At 39.3% G+C, this 17,290-nt stretch overlaps 1 protein-coding gene across 3 annotated transcripts in view; it reads right to left on the bottom strand.

Moving 5' to 3' along the window:
* WFS1 (wolframin ER transmembrane glycoprotein) overlaps positions 1-16,604 on the bottom strand; it is a 32,303-nt gene extending 15,699 nt beyond the window's left edge. Inside the window, exons 1-2 of one of the 3 annotated variants that reach the window (XM_063401593.1) lie at positions 16,468-16,604; positions 14,425-14,616 (exon numbers count right to left, since the gene is read on the bottom strand). In XM_063401593.1, the coding sequence (XP_063257663.1) occupies positions 14,425-14,611 (187 nt within the window). In that variant the 5' untranslated portion in view covers positions 14,612-14,616; positions 16,468-16,604. Of the gene's footprint in view, positions 1-14,424; positions 14,617-16,089; positions 16,253-16,420 lie in introns of those variants that run through there. The other 2 variants (XM_063401592.1, XM_063401594.1) reach the window with 2 other exon arrangements.
* Positions 16,605-17,290: the final 686 nt, after the last annotated feature.

Genomic DNA, 17,290 nt, shown 5'->3' on the forward strand with positions numbered 1-17,290 from the left:
TTCTGTAGTTGTAGGGTAAAGGTGGAGGAACAGAGGTTTAGAGTATCTCAGTATATACAGTTCTTGTAACCAGCAATATTTTTCCTTTGCTTAAAAGATAACCAAGAGGATAATTAAACAGGTCAAGCATGAATGACTCTAGTTTCATGGCTGCCATTATCAATCTACTTTTTCATAAGGTATACAGGTCAGTCTCTGAAGGTAAAAGGTCCAAAACACAGTCAAGGTGTGTTTCAGAACAAGGACAGCCAACACATTCCTTCAATTCAATTCAGCACTGAACAGCTACACAGGAGTACCTGCACCCCCATAACAATACCATAAGTGATGACTGTAATTTATCACCCTTGTTCTTAAGTGTGTTTTTAGTCAGAAAATGTCTTGATGAGTATTCCTCCCACGTAAGAGTATTGCAATGGAAATGCTGTCACAGGAAGCTTTTATTTTCCAGCTTTGCTAAAAACCCGTGCTTTTTTAATGTCAAATTTTACTCTGTCTTGAATATAAAAATTTTCAGAAGACAGGAACACTCATCTTGCAACACTTCACATATCTTTCATGACAATTAAAATAGACTTCACTAGCTGTTTTGTGTCAAGGGCATTAATACAAGCCAATGAAGTCTATCAGTTATGCAAGGCTCACAAGCACTGCAATCATTCAAATGAAAGCAGGCAAGAGAAAGCAATGAAGTTTAAGACAGGACAAAGCAATCCTAAAAGAAATTAAGAGCAAGGCTGTAGAAGGGTGGTTAGTACTTAATATTTCCTGTAGTTCCAACTCTGCCACCAAGAACCTCAAGACTGTGTAAAGCTTGAGGTTTTAAGCAGCCTAAATCATCAGGATGCTCTATAATTCAGTTCCCAATATAGTTAATTCTACCTTCCCAGAGACAGATCATTCAACACAAATTAGTTATTATTAGGATATTGTAACAATAACATTACTAATAAAATGTTAGTGGTTTTTTTTAAATTTGTGTGCTAATGTCTTAGGTTTACAATCCGAAATGACACTGCATACTTCAATTTTTCTGTTTCACTACAAAAACCAGAAAAAAATTATTTGTGATCTGCAAAGTATGATGTAGATGCATTTCTGACTTTGTTGCATTTATGTCATCATACTACAGAAAGCATTTAAACCTTTGAAGGCCTACAGAAATATCCATTTTTGATATTCAGCCTTTTCTTTGAACAGGTTAAAGTCATCCCTAAAAACCCATTTTATGAAAGCATTTATTAAAAAAGACTCATTGCAACAAAACAGGTCATTACATAAAGACCTGTATGCATTTCATAGTCATACAGCATTCAGAAGAAGACTAAACTAAAACTGCCTGCTATTAAGTGATAGACTTCAATGGTACTGGCAAACATGACTATAGAATAATTTCTGTTTTCCTAGTAAAAAAGTATGTTTTACATCTCCAGGAGAAATACTCAGAATATAAAAGTCTAAACACAAGCATGTATGTAGGGAGGTTGCAAACAGGCTGATGAAAAGTAAAGATAACTACTTACTTCTGGAAGCCTTAGACATTAATTGGCACATTGGCCATATAATGTAAGATTCCAACTTTGATGCTATAAGCTCAAATGGGAATTCAGCATTCATTCTGCCATAGGGAGGCATTTTTACTATTTCTGTTAGGTTTTGATCAGAAATAGGAAGTGTTTAAGAAGGAAACATTTCAGTTTCTCAAATACTTTGCTGGGATGCAATTATTGTCCCTTACCTCTGAAATTTAACCATTAAATTGAGCCAATCTACAGTAGGGGATTAGTCCAAGTGAGACTGTGAGATACCAATGCTTACAACTTTAAATCATAGAAGGAAGATAGGTTAGAGATTAAATAACATATCTAAACCTCATCTTTGGACTATACTGAAGACTAAAACCCAACACACTGTTCAACATTCATACAAGGTTTTGAATGACAAAACAATCTAGGTGAGAAATTTGTTCAGTGCAAAAGATTTTAAAGATAAACTGGGGTTGTCACAAGATTTCCTTCCCAGTATTCTAATACAAATCAGTCACAGATGCAATAGATTCCCAATCCTTTTAATACCCTTAACATACACAATTGAATCACATCATGTGAGCATTGGCTGACCTATTGTAAAGTGTATGATCATGTATTTAGCAAAAATGTTCTACACACATTCTAGACAAACACTGCTTCCCAAACCCCGGCATTTTAAGTGACGTTGTGTTATAACACTTCCATTCTTGAATTCTGAAATCTTTAAAGGCACATAATAGTCCTTTCACGTAAAGGACGATTTTTAGTTGTATATTTATGCACACAAAGTGGATTATACACACACACCCGTCACACAGAATACCCTCAATTTTCTCAGTGCTCTTCCTACCACTTGGAATCACTGCCTTCCTTCAAAAAAATCTGCTAAAGTTACCTCAGGCAGAAAGGATCAATAGAGTGCATGCTGAACAACAGAAGTGTTTGTATATCTACTTTCCTACCAACACAAACACATTGAAGCGCTCAGCAGTGGATTTACACAGCTCAAGTGAGTTTTAGCCCTTTGCCTGCCAGTATCACCCCCTGGCCAGGTGCACACAGCTTTCTTCTTAGATCACAGCTACAGCACCTGAATTCCAGATTATGCAAGAGGTCAAAGACCATGAACAGGGAATAACAAAGAAAAAAAAAAAAAAAAAAAAAAAAAAAAAAAAAAAAAAAAAAAAAAAAAAAAAAAAAAAAGGTATTTTCAAGGATCAGAATTTCTTATGCCTTTTGAGCTTAAGATTATATTTGTTCACACAGTTATTGGAGGCTGGCCCCATGACAGTTATGCTATCATGAAAAACAATTTTTTAAACAAACACAGACAAGCTGTGGACTTCTAAGTGCTTTGAATGAAAAGGTGGAAACCTAGTGAGAACAGGATAAAAGGAAAACTGAAAGCACTTTCTCAGACAGGAAGCAACAATGAAACATTCATACAAAATATGTAAGTTTAAAAGAAATTATAGGTTTTACAAGTGAATATTAAAGCTCATGGAAACTCTACTGAACAAAAGATTAATGTATTAAGCAACACCCACACTTAGAGTATGAAGGAAACCTGTATGGCACACACAGTTTATATGATCATTACTTCATGCATTCATTTGGGCTCAGAAAAAGAAGTGACAGGAACATGCAGTAGGAGGAGCATAAAACCCACATGGTGGGGAGAAAAAAGGATTTGAGATGACAAGATACAAAACAAGACTTCTGGATTGGCCTTCCCATTTTATAGTACAGGAAGTATTCCTGAAGTGATTGAAAACGGTCAGCATATGCACAACAAAATAATATGTTCACACCTCCAAGCTCACTGAGCACACACCTAGAAAAATACGTAACCATTTTCATTATTCCATGAGATCTGACAGTTGACACAAGTGAAAATTGTAATCAAGGTGGTCCAGCAAAGTGAGCTAAGCAGTAAGCAGGCAGTCTTCCAAATGATCTTGCAAATTTTAGTTTTAGGTATAGAGTTTTAAATGTCATTTCCTTAATCTTTTGTTTGAATAAATGTGACTAAGACACACTGACAAAAAACAGAGCAGCAAAAAGGCAAGAAAGTGACAATAACTACCTCCACTACATCCCAGAAAACTATACACTCAAAAACAGGATATGATTTTAAATACATTTAATAAATAATTTTATATGTTAAGTAGTTCCTCCAACTAAGGAGGATATAGGAAAAAAAAAAGGTACAAACCTACTTTTTTTCCCTAATTAAGAAAAAAGATATACTGGGTTGGACAGGTAGATCCAGCTTATATTTACATCTCTAAAGACAGGGAGCAAACCTTCTCACATAAGTCCTCTAAACAAATTAGAATGCAGGTTATATGGAAAAGTGAGAGACTGAGAAACAGAGTGTGAAGATTAGAAAAACACAGCTTTCCTTCTCCCAGAGGAAAGATTATCAGTTTAGACACACAGGGATACAAAATAAGGCCTAAATCATTCAATACATTTATATGCGAATGAAAGAAAAAAGGGCTAATACCAAGGTGCAAAAATCTGTTGATGATTCTGTGTCATTCTAGAAAAAAACAGCAAAAACTCAAGCAAAACCAGCAGAAAGGATTTAATGACTAATTAAGTGATAAAAGGCTAGATGAAATGCAGCAAACCACGAAGGCACTTTATCATTGCACACACAGTGATAAGCTCTGAACCATTATCACACAGCGTAACACCTTAGAGTTGAAACAGTGTTTCATGAAATACACAGCTCAGTGTTAATAAGACTATTATCAGAGCTTTATAACCTGGGGAAGAAACTGAGGAAAATGAAATGGAGAAGGTAAATAAAGAGACTTCAGTGTCTTTCCATTAAAGAGCATAAACAGATCAAAAGTATTTGGCCAAGGCCAAATATTTTTACGAGTTTAAAAAGGCTTTACAAAAATGTCTAGGCTGCAAGTAGATAAAGGATATTCTGAATGAAATAAAGTAAGGACAGCACTAACACTGCATTTAAAAAAAGACCCTTGGCTCTAACAGGAGTGCTGTAAATAACAGTGTAAATGATTCTCATGAGAAAGGTAACAAGAACCTTGAACCTGAAAAAGCCTGTCACCAATCTCTAGTATTGGCACTGAGTATTGACAGCAACTTCCGTGAGCCTTCCTAAACTGGAACACACCCATGTTAGTTCAGGTATAAGAAAAAGCTGGATGGCATCCAGAGGAAGAAAAACTGCACTTCATGTTTTCATTAGCTTCATTCCAAAAGCTCACTACTTAAGTGGGTTTTCTACTTATAAGAAGTCACAGGATGTCAGGTACCTCCCTGGGTGTCACGTTATTAACTGACAAAAGTAATTGAGATGTTTGATGGAGTAGTATGGAACAAGACTTCATCCCCAGGCATTTCCACCAGTTAAATTACTGGGGTGGGAGACAGGAGTGAAGAATGTCTTCTTTGACATTAGATCTTCTCCCACGTAGGAACAAATTCTCTATATACCATGAAGAGCACTGATGTCTGAACCGAACCTTGTCACACTGCACAGCACTGCACTTACTTGGAGCTTCAGGCATACATCACTTCACTGCTTTAGCAAAAAGGCTTTACTGTAATTGAATCTGAAAGGGAGTACTGTCTAAATTACAAGGAAAATTACTTGCTTCCACTGTGAGAGGCTACGAGTATGAATAAACTATGTTCACTGCTAAACTGCATTCCTCCCACCATGCTCCACAAGGTAAGATGAACAAATGAATGCGTAGGTGGAGACTGACATGGCATAGAAAATACAGATATAGAATTATTTGTATTTGAAAAAGCCTCTTCTATGCCTTCCATTATGACAGACTTGAAGCTAGATTTTTACTTAGTCTTTTTTTTATGTCTAGGAATTTCCATAAAAATATGCCTCTGAGCTGCAACATACAAAGCTTATCCCATTCTTAGTGCTTAAAAAAGTGCTTAACCAGTACTTCCAGATAGGTTCTACAATTAAGTTTAGAATCACAAACACAGACTTTGCCGCAAGTTTCACCAGAGAAAAGATTAAAATGCCGCTATATAACCCAGGATTGGATTAGACTGAAAAAGAAATAGCCAGTAAAAGTCAAAAACATGCTATGAATCCCGTGCCGAAAGAATTTAGGGTGGTGCATCAAAGCACCTACATCACCTTAATTATTACCACAAATATTGACAAAGACAATCAGCTTGCTGGAAGCCAGTCAGCTTTTCATACTAGTTTTTCATCCTCAGTTTGCATTCAGCAGCCCTGAAATGTGTTTTGTTCCCTAGATTTCAATGCCTATGGTACAAATAACCCAAAATGAACTACAAGAAAAAGCATCATGTGGCTCCTTACAAACCAGGCATCCAGCTGCTGAAGACATCCCAGCTGCAAAACCTCCATATTTGCAGACTACGTTGAGGCACTGGCATCTTTCAACTCTGCATGACTGAATGGGATTCCCAGACACCTTTTGAAAGGAGAATCCTTCTCCTGTAGCTCAGTTTTCATCAGTTTTGTGCTCCATTCATCCAGTTTGCTATAGTCAAAAAATGTTATAGTTTCTCATGAAGTCAGCAGAGGTCTTATTGCACTGTTCAAAACTGTGATAGGATTGTATTATAATCATCTGGTCTTACTGCAGTACTTAAAAAACCAGAAATCAAAAAACAACAACAAAACCCAAACCCCAAAGCATGACAGAACCATCAGAAAAACACCCTATCACAAATATGAACCAGTTATTTTATGTTAGAAGAGTGAATAAACTTGCTTTAACAATTTTCACAGATTAAATATACTAGCTATAGGAAATCCTTTTGCTGTGGATTTTCAGTAATAGCTTATTTGCTAGCATGAAGGAATTTTACAACATGGGATAGGAAGCAGGCAACAAAAATGCATGTACATAAAAAGTAAATAATCAAAGCCTATTTGTCAAGCAGTAAATAATCAAGAAAAAGTAAGAAAAAGAAAGCTTACGGGGGTGCTTCCCTGTGGATATAAAGCAAAATAGATAGAGCACCACATTTTGTGCACAATCTGCCTAGAAGGTATTTCTTTTGGAGTCACATCCTATATAATATGTCCAGTTCCTTTTGGAAATGCATAGTGGGAATTCTGGTAGTGTTGCACTGGATTTTATGCAGGAAAAGTTCTTTTTGTAAGCACAAATCTGTTAAGTTAATAAAAAAAAAATCAAACAAATTCAACAATTTCAAAGAACAGCATACAGCTTTTTATTGCAGATTTTATTTTCACTATGAAACAAGCTTTCCAGAATCCAGACACCCTTAGGAGTAAAGGCATACACAATGAATGCAAAACAAAAATAATTTATTTTGTTAGAGGATGCTGTGTAAGCTCATCTGCTGAGTGAAAGATGTCAGATCTCTCTCACTCATCCACAGGCAGAATATGTGCTTTTAGAAAACGTTGATCTGTACATTTTATAACAATAAATGCAGGTTCTAACAGCTTTTTTGTGTCACTGGACTGTACTGTTGAGCTTTCAGTGCTCAGGAGAGCCAGCCTGAGTCTCTAGAGAAATACTCCTAATTACTAACCACAAGTTCCAACAGCTCAGTGGTATTGTATGCAGTAACTATGTAGGAGTAAAGTTTCTGGAAAGACTGACATTCCACCTAAAATCTGGCATCAAGTGTCATGTCATAAACATGATTTGTACATATCAAATTTGACAACACACAGGAACTGATGGAAGAGAAGAAATACTTTGCTCAACAAACATCAACAGTTTGAAAAAAGGTTTTAGTAACTTCAGATGCTTAGCTGCTCATCCCTGAGTGCTGAATCCTTTCATCCACTTAGAAGCCTCCTGAATTCTTAACTGCATAGTAAGGACTTGGTACAATTAAGAGTACATTGCATGTATTTCTTTTACGCCTTTAACCTCCATGGTCAAATCTTAAGATGGTCCTATTTGTCCCAAGAACAATTTGGAGTTCTTATACAACCATACTTTGGCAGGCATTCTATTTTAAAAGGTGATTACCAGTGGTGGGAGAGAAGGGAATAACATTTGTTTACAGAGCTTTTTTCAAGTCTAGGACTCAACTCTACTTTCTCTGGGAGGAGCAATTTGTAGATATGGTAATAGTCTTAGTCACACCCCAGTTACAAGTCATCAAATAGCATTAAATTGAAATGGGAACAACTTCTGCACCCCCACAACATGAACGTCAGGAGAGAAAAAAAACAAAGCATGAGTGATATTACAGACTATAAATTTAAAATTGGAGGAAAAACCATTCTTCAAATCTGTATTTTTCTAGCATAGCTATTACTGTACAATGATCTTTTAAAGTCATTAAAATAATTTCACATGTAACTAATGAGCCAGTCCTGCTGCTTTTTCTATGCAGGCATTTCTGATTGAATCCTTTATGGATGAGCTCGGATAAATCTAACCCAAATCTACAGTTCCAAAACTGTAGAGTTAAAAATAAATTAACATTTTGTCATTTCTTAGTTGATAATCATCAATATTAACCCTCTCTTCAAAAAAAAAAAAAAAAAAAAAAAAAAAAAAAGAAGAGAGAGAGAGAAAGCAATGAAAAATGTGAGACCACCAAGCCCACATATTTTTGTAGGTGCAGATGGAAAGTTATCATAACAGCCTGCACAATGCACATGGAATTCCAGCAATTCTGCACTTTCAGCAATTGAACACTTCACCACATGGACACTCCAGCAGTTCACTCTCTGTCAAAACAGAGGGGCCCTTAAAAAGGAACTTTTTACTAAATCCACAAATCCAGTGGCTTAAGTAAGCATTACTAAAAATTAATTTTTCAAACTATTAGCTTTACTTCCCAGTTTACTGTTCCCAGTCTCACTTTCTAACTTTCACAATGAAGTGGGGCTGCTGCTGCTGTGAGGGGCACTCCAGCAACAAACAGCTCCAAGCCTCTCCTTGATTACTGTACTGTAACAGGGATTTGTTTGCACAGTGGAACACACATACTGGATCTCTTCTGAAGGAAACTGAATTGAAAGATTCCAGCCACTAGATTAAATTTTTAAATGTGTGCAAAAGAAATGTCAAGTCCTTTGCACCAAAGAATTTATAGGGCCACTCCCATTTCATTACCTAATTCACTAATATGTGTATAGCTCTTCCCTTTCTACCCTCCTTTCTTCCAGCACCCTGGGACTACACTAGAAATTTTGTTACCATAAACAGATTAGGAAACTGATCCACCTGGAAAATAATGGATGAAGACTGAGCTAGGGCACCTTCCATAATCTGGTTCATGATGTGAATGTGAAAAATTGATAGCAGTAATAGTATCTTTGTAATCAGACAAAAAACCCCATTTATGTATTTCAAATGTCAGTAGAAGGAAAGATGGAGAATGTTTCCTCAAATAAATGGGTGTTAAATCCTCCTCCCATCCAGGGTAAAAATACCAGCATGTTACTGACAGTAGCAGCAGGCACAGAAAAGCCCATTTCCATTGTTCTGCACCAACAATGATGATGTCCCAAAATTTTATCAGAAAATAGAGTCATTAACTTTTGTTTGGATAGAATCCTTTCTCTCTCACAGCAATGCCTGGCAAATCAGCTTGCTAGAGCCTGAGCATTTAAAGGTAAAGTTTGAAGGAGCATTAATAAACTGACAGATAAATTGTTAAGTAATTAATACTTCAAGGCATAATCCTCTCCTTCAAATAATCAAAGATTTTTCTGAGATTTCTTCAAGCTTTGCACAAACATTTCACATTGCCTCAAGAGTTAGTCTGTAATAGCTACTTGCCAAAAAGTAAAGACCCAGAAGTGCCAAAATACAGCTTTGAAGCAAAGGTTCTTTGTAACCTTAAGCGGAAGAGGGTAACACTTAGAAAATATTTGTAAATTAGAAACGTTCCTTATTTGTTAGCTATCATTTAGCAATGCCTTAGAGACACACTGTTGTAAATTGTTGCAATGCACTGTAAACTGTTTCAAAGATTTTTTTTACTATTCATAAATTTGAAGTCAGTCAATCAATAAATTAATTCTCTTCCTAGAGGTACAAAAAACGCTCATAATCTAAGTACACACAGAACTCTGTATATGTACAAACAAAATATAAGAAATCGATTTCTGTCTGCAAAGCTTTCTGTAGAAACACCTTTCCATGTGTTCTCAATTCCAGAAGAAGAGATTACAGCAAAACCATGGACAAAAAACCCCAACTAGTTCCTTAACCAAAGAGACCTTTCCTCAAACACTGCAATTTAGCTTTGCAATTTCTCCTTTCTAATCTTACTGGCTAGCAAATGTGCATGAATGATGTAATAAGCCAGTAATAATTGTTTCATGCACATATGAAAAAATACCATCTTCTCCCCAGTTTCTCCAGTATCCTAAGCATGACCTCTTTTACCTGCTGACTGGCAGATAGTCAATTTTTAAAAAAGACACTTTACATGCTTGATTGTACTTAAGCATTACAAGAAATGGTAACTCTTCCAGATAACCTGCAGCACAATAAATGTTCACCTGGGGTGAGAGTCATCCGGTTCAAGTTATCACTGTGGCTGAACTGAAGCAGTTATTTGAATCCAGAAATTACAGTCAAGTATCTGATCACCACTGTATTGTGAAAAGTTTCTCCCCATTCTGCTTTCCTTTCATCTGAATCAAAAAATCTCCTGGGACACAGAGCTCTCCTTTCTAACTCAGCAATACAGGGCACTTACCTCGACTGCAGACTCAGGCACCTCTTTCAGAAAACGTTAATAGCCGCAGTACTACAGATACTCACAGGCTAAGTCATCGTGTTGAAAGTGCTTTTTTTCCTAGCTCTGCTCTGTAAGTAGAGGTAATTTTTTCTCAGGCAAGAATGGTGTTTTCAAGCCTACTTGGAGAAATTGGTTTTGGGAGCTCCAGAGCTCTCATCCAAGCTCTGTCTTCTCAGATTGCTTTAAAGCTGTATCTGAAGGAAGGAGATTGTACACAGTGGATGAAACACAGAAACCAGAAAGGGGGTATGCAGCACCTGGACCAGAAACTGAGGGGCCTGTGCACCTGAGAGGCATGAAAGTGTCTCATGAGATTAGAGTCTTGAAAGACTTCACTAGCAAGCAGACACTGGTCTTCCCTGCTATACACGAACTCTCCTGTAATTTGCTTATATGGATAGTGATGACTCCATGGCTTTAAAATTTCAGGAACCCTAATTAGTAGTGTATATGCTTTGCTCACTAATAAGCTCCCTGTCCATGATCATCCTTGAAAGAGTAACCTCTTTTTTTTTTCTTGTTTATTTTTAAACATGAAAGTCAATGTATTGACATGCACTCCATTCCTACATATGCAAGGAAAGGAAAACCATATATAAGCAGAACGCATGAGTTTTGGGTAGAAATAGGAATGCCCTCCTTTTCTTTTTTAACACAACAAAACCTGTATCTATAAATTATCCTAATGGTTGAATATTTTTTCATTAAATCCAGATTCAATCTGCTCAATAAATTCTCAAAGCACTGTTACCTCCCATTGGGAAAGAAGCTGTTCAAGGAATAACATAAACACTACCTAATGATACATTAGCAGAATGGAGACTAAAAAAATGCTGAGAAAAAAAATGGCAATATAAGAGTTTGAGCTAAGGGAAGTACCTGTGCTGCTGAGGATATGTGTGTGTTTAAGTGCTTTACTGAGTCAGAGCCAAGGCATTCATTAATTTGCTGAATTACACAACAAGATATGGATAATGCTGCAGGAATAGATGATGTGATGTGTGCTTCCAGGAAACAAATTACTTAACATTTATTTTGATGCTATAGCCTTAAACACAGTGTATATTAACAAAAACTGGAAGAAAAACAGATCAGAAATACAGATATGGTGTCAAGAATATTACAAGAATTAGTAAAATGTTTGAGGTTAGAAAGGACCGCTGGAATCACCTGTTCCAACCTGCTGATGCAAGTCCAACTACATTGGCTGCCCAGGATTGTGTTCAAATACTTTTCTGAGTATCTCAAAGGATGCAGACTCCATTACCTCTCTGGACAATCTGTGCCAGTGCTCAGTCACTCTCACAGAAAAAAAAAGAAGTGTTTACTGATGGTCAAAGAGAACCTCCTGTTTGTGCCCGCTGCCTCTGGTCCTTGTGCTGGGGACTACTGGCTAGATCGTGCTCCATCTTCTTTGCACCCTACCTTCAGCTGTTCATGCACATTGACAGATCCCCCGAGCCTTCTCTCCCCAGGCTGAATAGCCCCAGCTGTCTCCTGCAGGAGAGATGCTGCAGCTCACTCACTATCTCTTTGCTGAACTCTCTCCATGTCTCTCATGACTGGGTAGTCCAGAACTGGGTGAAGCACTCCAGCGCTGACTGGAGGGGAAGGATCTCCTTCCACCTGTTGGGCAATGGTTCAATTATTGCAGCCCAGGATACCAGTGACCTTCTCTGGGGGAAGGGCACATGGGGGTGTGGTAGATAGTCCTCAGCTGAAACTGCCTTTCCAGAGAACTGAGATATACACAATACATCCCCTTCTCAAACAGAAATCATAGGTGATTTATTAAAAATTATAAAAACTTCAATTTGTAATAGTAATTTAAATTTGAGGAAGATATTTATGTCATCGTTAAAGAGGAGTATTCTAAGTATTTCAAGCTCTCTGTATATCAGTGTGCTGGTCTTTTCTGTCCTCTTCTCCATCACTCTGAGTTAGTCATGATCATAGTGACTATTGAAAATTACCTGACTTCTTAATCTGCTGAGGAAAAAGTCAGAGGAGCCCTTCCCAGAACATCTGGTCTGGAGCGTATTTCCTTTCATACAACCAAACCACACCAAGCCCTGGCTGAGAGTCCAAATCTTTTACTTTTCCTAGACCTATGAGAAACTCGAATGTTTTTTATTGGTAAGGGCTCTAGTGATTCCAAGGAACACCTTCTCTGTCCATTAAAATATTTCGAGAATTTCTGAAGTTACAATTTTCTGTATGACATATCAGCTTCTTTTATATTTGTTTTCAAATGTACATATTTGAATTTGTATTTTTATTTGCACTTCTTTCTAAAGTCCTACTAAAATACTTATTTTTACTTTCTGATGACCAGACCTTCCTTTCTTTCAATAAAGTTTTCAGTTCTAGAAACTGTTATCACTATGACAAATGACATAACTAAAACAGCCATATAAGAAGATATTTTATTACGTATTATTGTGTGCAAAATCCACTAAAATCTTGGGGTTTAGAGACTCCAGGAAGACACTGTGGCAATGGTAGCTCATTCTGCTGTGTTAAACACTTGCATATATTAAGAAGGGCATGGGAAGGGCAATGACAGTGACACCAGGCACCCACAACATTTTATGGGAAATGATTTAAAGCAATCAGGAATGAGTCACAACTGAAAAGGAGAAATATATCAATGCTCAAAAGCCCTCTTTTACAGGAGCACATATAAGCAGCATCCCTAATACAGTGCTGCGTAGGTAGGGGTCATTGGTAAATACACAGGACTGTAAAGAGAACTAAGATAAAAATCAATGTGATTTTACAAGTCCAACATTTGTGTAGAGTAAGAAAATCTCCAAATTAGCTAGAAAAGAAGATCTGACAGAACCTATGTGCAAAATACCACTAAATAAATAACTTGTGTTGGTTTCCAGAATCCTGCATGAATGTGGGCACCAACAACAGAAACTTAGGTATTTTCAAGTCATAACTAAGCCCAAGATAACTTCATACCATAATCCTATTACAGTTACTGTTCTGTCTCTGTTGAAGCATACTAAGAAACTGGAAAATGAAGAAAACATATCTGTTAGCACTGACTCTAAATTAGCAACCATGTAGGTAATGTTAGAAGTGTGAAATCTCCATAACCTCTCAATTCTTTTACAGGTGGGCTAGATGACAAAATTGGTATTGAATACTGAGGCATGATAGAAATTCAGGTATGCAAAAAAATTCTCCTTCATTTGAAACAGGGAACCCAGAAGGTTCCAACAGTCAATTTTGAATTAGATGCAAACAATAGATTTGCTGACAAATATCAGGCCATAATATTGGCCTGAACTATGTGCAGAGCTCAGTTGCATCTGGTATGTGCCACACAGATAGCCACACATTTAATAAATTTAAACACTTGGATAGCCTTATTACCTTCAATAAAGAGACTCATATTTGTGATTATAAGGACATGTACGTAAGCAGTTTCACAATCAAAAGTCCAATTTCAAAGAAAGTTAAAGAGCCGGGCATTTGCTAGACCTTGAGCACAAGACCATCGTGCACAAGTCTGAGGTTACAAGCTGAATTAAAACTGGAACTCAGCAGGTGACTACAGGAGCCAGGTAGTTTTTGTTGTTCATTTCACACAAGACTTTTGTCTCATCACATCAGTTTCCACAAACCTTGAAATTCAATGGCTTCACAGCAGCTTGGGGAAAAGAACCCCATCATACTGCCTTTCATGACTGAAAGTGTATCATGACTGTAAATCCAAATTCTTATTTTACTGTTAACATTAACTTCAATTTTGGTTTCATGTACCAGCTTACTATTCTCTGAGTCTACATTACAGTAGTATCTTATGTATATTAAAGCTATAGTTATAGTATGTGTTCTAGCCAAATAAAGAAATTAAACTGAAACATTATTATGCTGATTAATTAAATCTCCCTGCCAATTTTTCAAATAAAGTTCTTTCCTATTGCTTTGTACAAACCTGAAAAGTTAGATAGGAAAACTTGAAAATAGGCACAAAGGAAGCTGAAGTAGAAAAGACTCTTCCACAACAACAGGTTAAGAGAAATCGGAGAAATTTATTTTCCTACTTTACAGTGTCTTTAAACAGAGTTTAGAATACATATACACACAATAATCTCCCCATGTTTAACGTAAGCAGATTTTGCATAAGAATTGCTTTCATACTTACCCTTTTTTTCTGTTTTCTCCCTGCTACGGGAGTAGCCAGGAACTGAAGAAGTTGCAGAGTCTGCTGAAGATGTTCCAGGTCTCTGACTGTTCTCACCATGGTCCCCAGGAGCAGCATTTAGCTGGGACCTTCCAAGATGCTGCTGGGGGTGAGAGGGACTCGAGGCGGGATCAGGATCTGAATTCATTTTAGCTGCCAAAGAAGAAAATAATGATTAATTATCAGAAAGCAAGGTTACAGTGTAAAACTGAATAAAAATTTAAAATCTGAACGTATTTGTATAATGAGGTAAACAAAAAGCCTAGAACACGGCAAGAAGGCTGATAGCATCTTCAAGATTTATACTTTCTTCAGTAATTCCAAGCATAAGCATCTATAGCTGAGTCTGACCATATATACAGCATTGTGCCAGAACACTGATGGCTTTTTTCCCTAATAATAACTGAGTTTCAAGCGTAAACAAATGCTAAAACTAATAATGAATCCTGTAAATGCTGCATATAAATTTCTTCTTTGAATTTAATGTTCTGCTTATCCACACCAGAAAGAAAGAGTAGCCCCTAACTTTTTGGGGACAAGTCTGTAGTAATAGAAAAATTCATTTCCTATCAAAGGCCCGGTTAACTGTCATCACCTAATCAGGAGACAGAGAAAAACAATAACGATAAGAGGGCAAAAGAGGAGGAAACACAGAACTCTGCATGGGAAGTCCGAGGAGGAACACCATCAAGGATGCTGGTTTTAGACATTACCAACTTAAATGCCCATGACTCAAAATAGGCTTACTTTAAATACCTTTATGTCCCATTTTTAAATATTCATACATGGCAAAGGCCTTACAAGAGAGAGCCGTTTAACTATAAGCCCTGTAAGAGGGATCTCTGCTCTGTAGTAAAAAGCTCCCTAGATAAGTAAACTTGCATAAAATGCCTACTTAAAGTTTAGCTTTCACAAGACAAACCTAGCAAGTTATGCTACTTAAGTTACCACCGCAAAACACATAGTAACTCCTGCTGCTTAAGAACAACTTCCCTAAAGTTAAGCAATTAGCAAGGAGCATTGTAGAATATTTCTGGCAATAAACAATACCTTTTAATTCTGTATAAATACAGGACTAATTCAGAATACCGAGCTGAAGACGTCCTTGTAAAGATGAAAGTAGTATAGCCAAAACCACAGACACCAGTTAAGCAACAACTTTTTCCACTCAAAGGACACTAAAATCACGACAGGGTGCTAAGAGTACTATGCATGTCACCACAACCAAACATATTACTTGTAATTTGACAACTTGGCTGCCAAAATTAAGCTTCCCTAAACCAGAAAATATTTTACTGATACAAGTAAATGCGTTTCTGTATTATGTTTCTACATCAAGTTATAAATAAACCAACACAGTTCAGTTCAACCTTCAAACAGTCCTCGGAAAACACAGAGATTAAAATACCTTCCCGGTAAACCAGCATGAGTATTTTTAACCATACAATCACAAAAGTTACTGTGCCTCCACTTTTAACTCGACCTTAGAGCTCTCTAAGGGACGGCGATCGCGGCCAGGCCGCGCCCGGGGTGCCCCGCGGGGGATGCGCGGCTCGGGCGGGTCCGGCTGCTTCCAGAACGGGCAGCACCGGCGCCTCTCCGGCACAGCCGTGAGCAGGAGCTCACCCCGCTGTCAGCCGGCTCGCAAAAACATTCCAGTCACTAAAGTCACTCCGCGCTTGTCCTACAAAGGGCACCACCAACTTTTCCTCCGGGTTGCTCCCAAGCCAGCGGGCGGTGACTCCGCACCCCCGGTGGTGACTCCGCGCTGCCGGCGGTGATCCGCACCCACCGCCAGCCACCCACTCCCAGTCGGGAGCGCCGGAGTTCGCTCGGCCTCGCTCCCCGCGAGGTCCGAGAGCGCCGGGGCGGCCCTGCCTCTCCGGAAGGCCAGGGAGCCCCAGCGGGGGCCGGCGGCTCGGGCCGTCCTGCGCGGGCTCCCGCCCCAGACGCTCACCGAGCCCGGCCGGGCGAAGTCAGCACCGCACACCCCCGATCACGAACCTCCTCGCGGCTCCGGAGGCGGCCGGACGCCGACTGGGGCTCCGCCGGCAGCCCGCAGCCCTGGGGGGCGGCGCTGCCCCGCCCATCGGCCGCGGCCCCCTCCCCTCTCGGCCGCCACTCACCGCCCTCCGCTCGGGGAGGGCTCCGGCGAGGCCCCGCCGGGGCCGGGCGGGGCCCGCGGCGGGAGGCGGCGGCGGCGTTCGCGCAGGGCCGGCGGGGCGGAGGGGCGGGCGGCAGCAGGGCAGCAGTCCCGGGGGTAGCGGGCTGTGCGGCCGCGCCCCGCGCAGCGGCAGCGGGCGGGATGGCCGCCCATCATTGGGGTCAGGGGGTGTCAGGGCGGGGGCGCGCCTGGGCAGCCGCAAAATGGCGGTGCCGGGTGAGGCGGGCGGAGGCCGGCGGGGCCGGGCGCGGGTCCAGCCCCGCTCCGGCGGCCGCAGGGCCGGTGTGAGCCGGGCCCGGTGCCGCACCGCACCTTCCCCAGCGCGGGGTTTCGGTAAGGAGCGGAGGGAATGGGGGAAAGGGCGGTAACGCCGTAAGTGATGTTTTCTAAATGGCCTCCGAGTCACTGCTACTGCATCTACAGGCATTTCTGCCGCAAATGTGGAAGGCTTCTGGGCACGAAGCAAACTGTAAACTTATGTATAAGTGTTGCTGTTGTTTTGACGGTGAACATAGTACTTTTTAGAAATAATTTTTATTTTCGAGCTGTTTAAATAAGTCAATAAGTCCCTATATGGTACTTTGAATAGCTTCCGTATAAAACCCCAATCAAACAAACAAGCTACAAATTCAAAGTGGGAGATTAAGTTTAAACTTCAGTCAT

This window comes from Prinia subflava, chromosome 7, assembly GCF_021018805.1.
Source record: "Prinia subflava isolate CZ2003 ecotype Zambia chromosome 7, Cam_Psub_1.2, whole genome shotgun sequence".
NCBI lineage: Eukaryota > Metazoa > Chordata > Aves > Passeriformes > Cisticolidae > Prinia > Prinia subflava.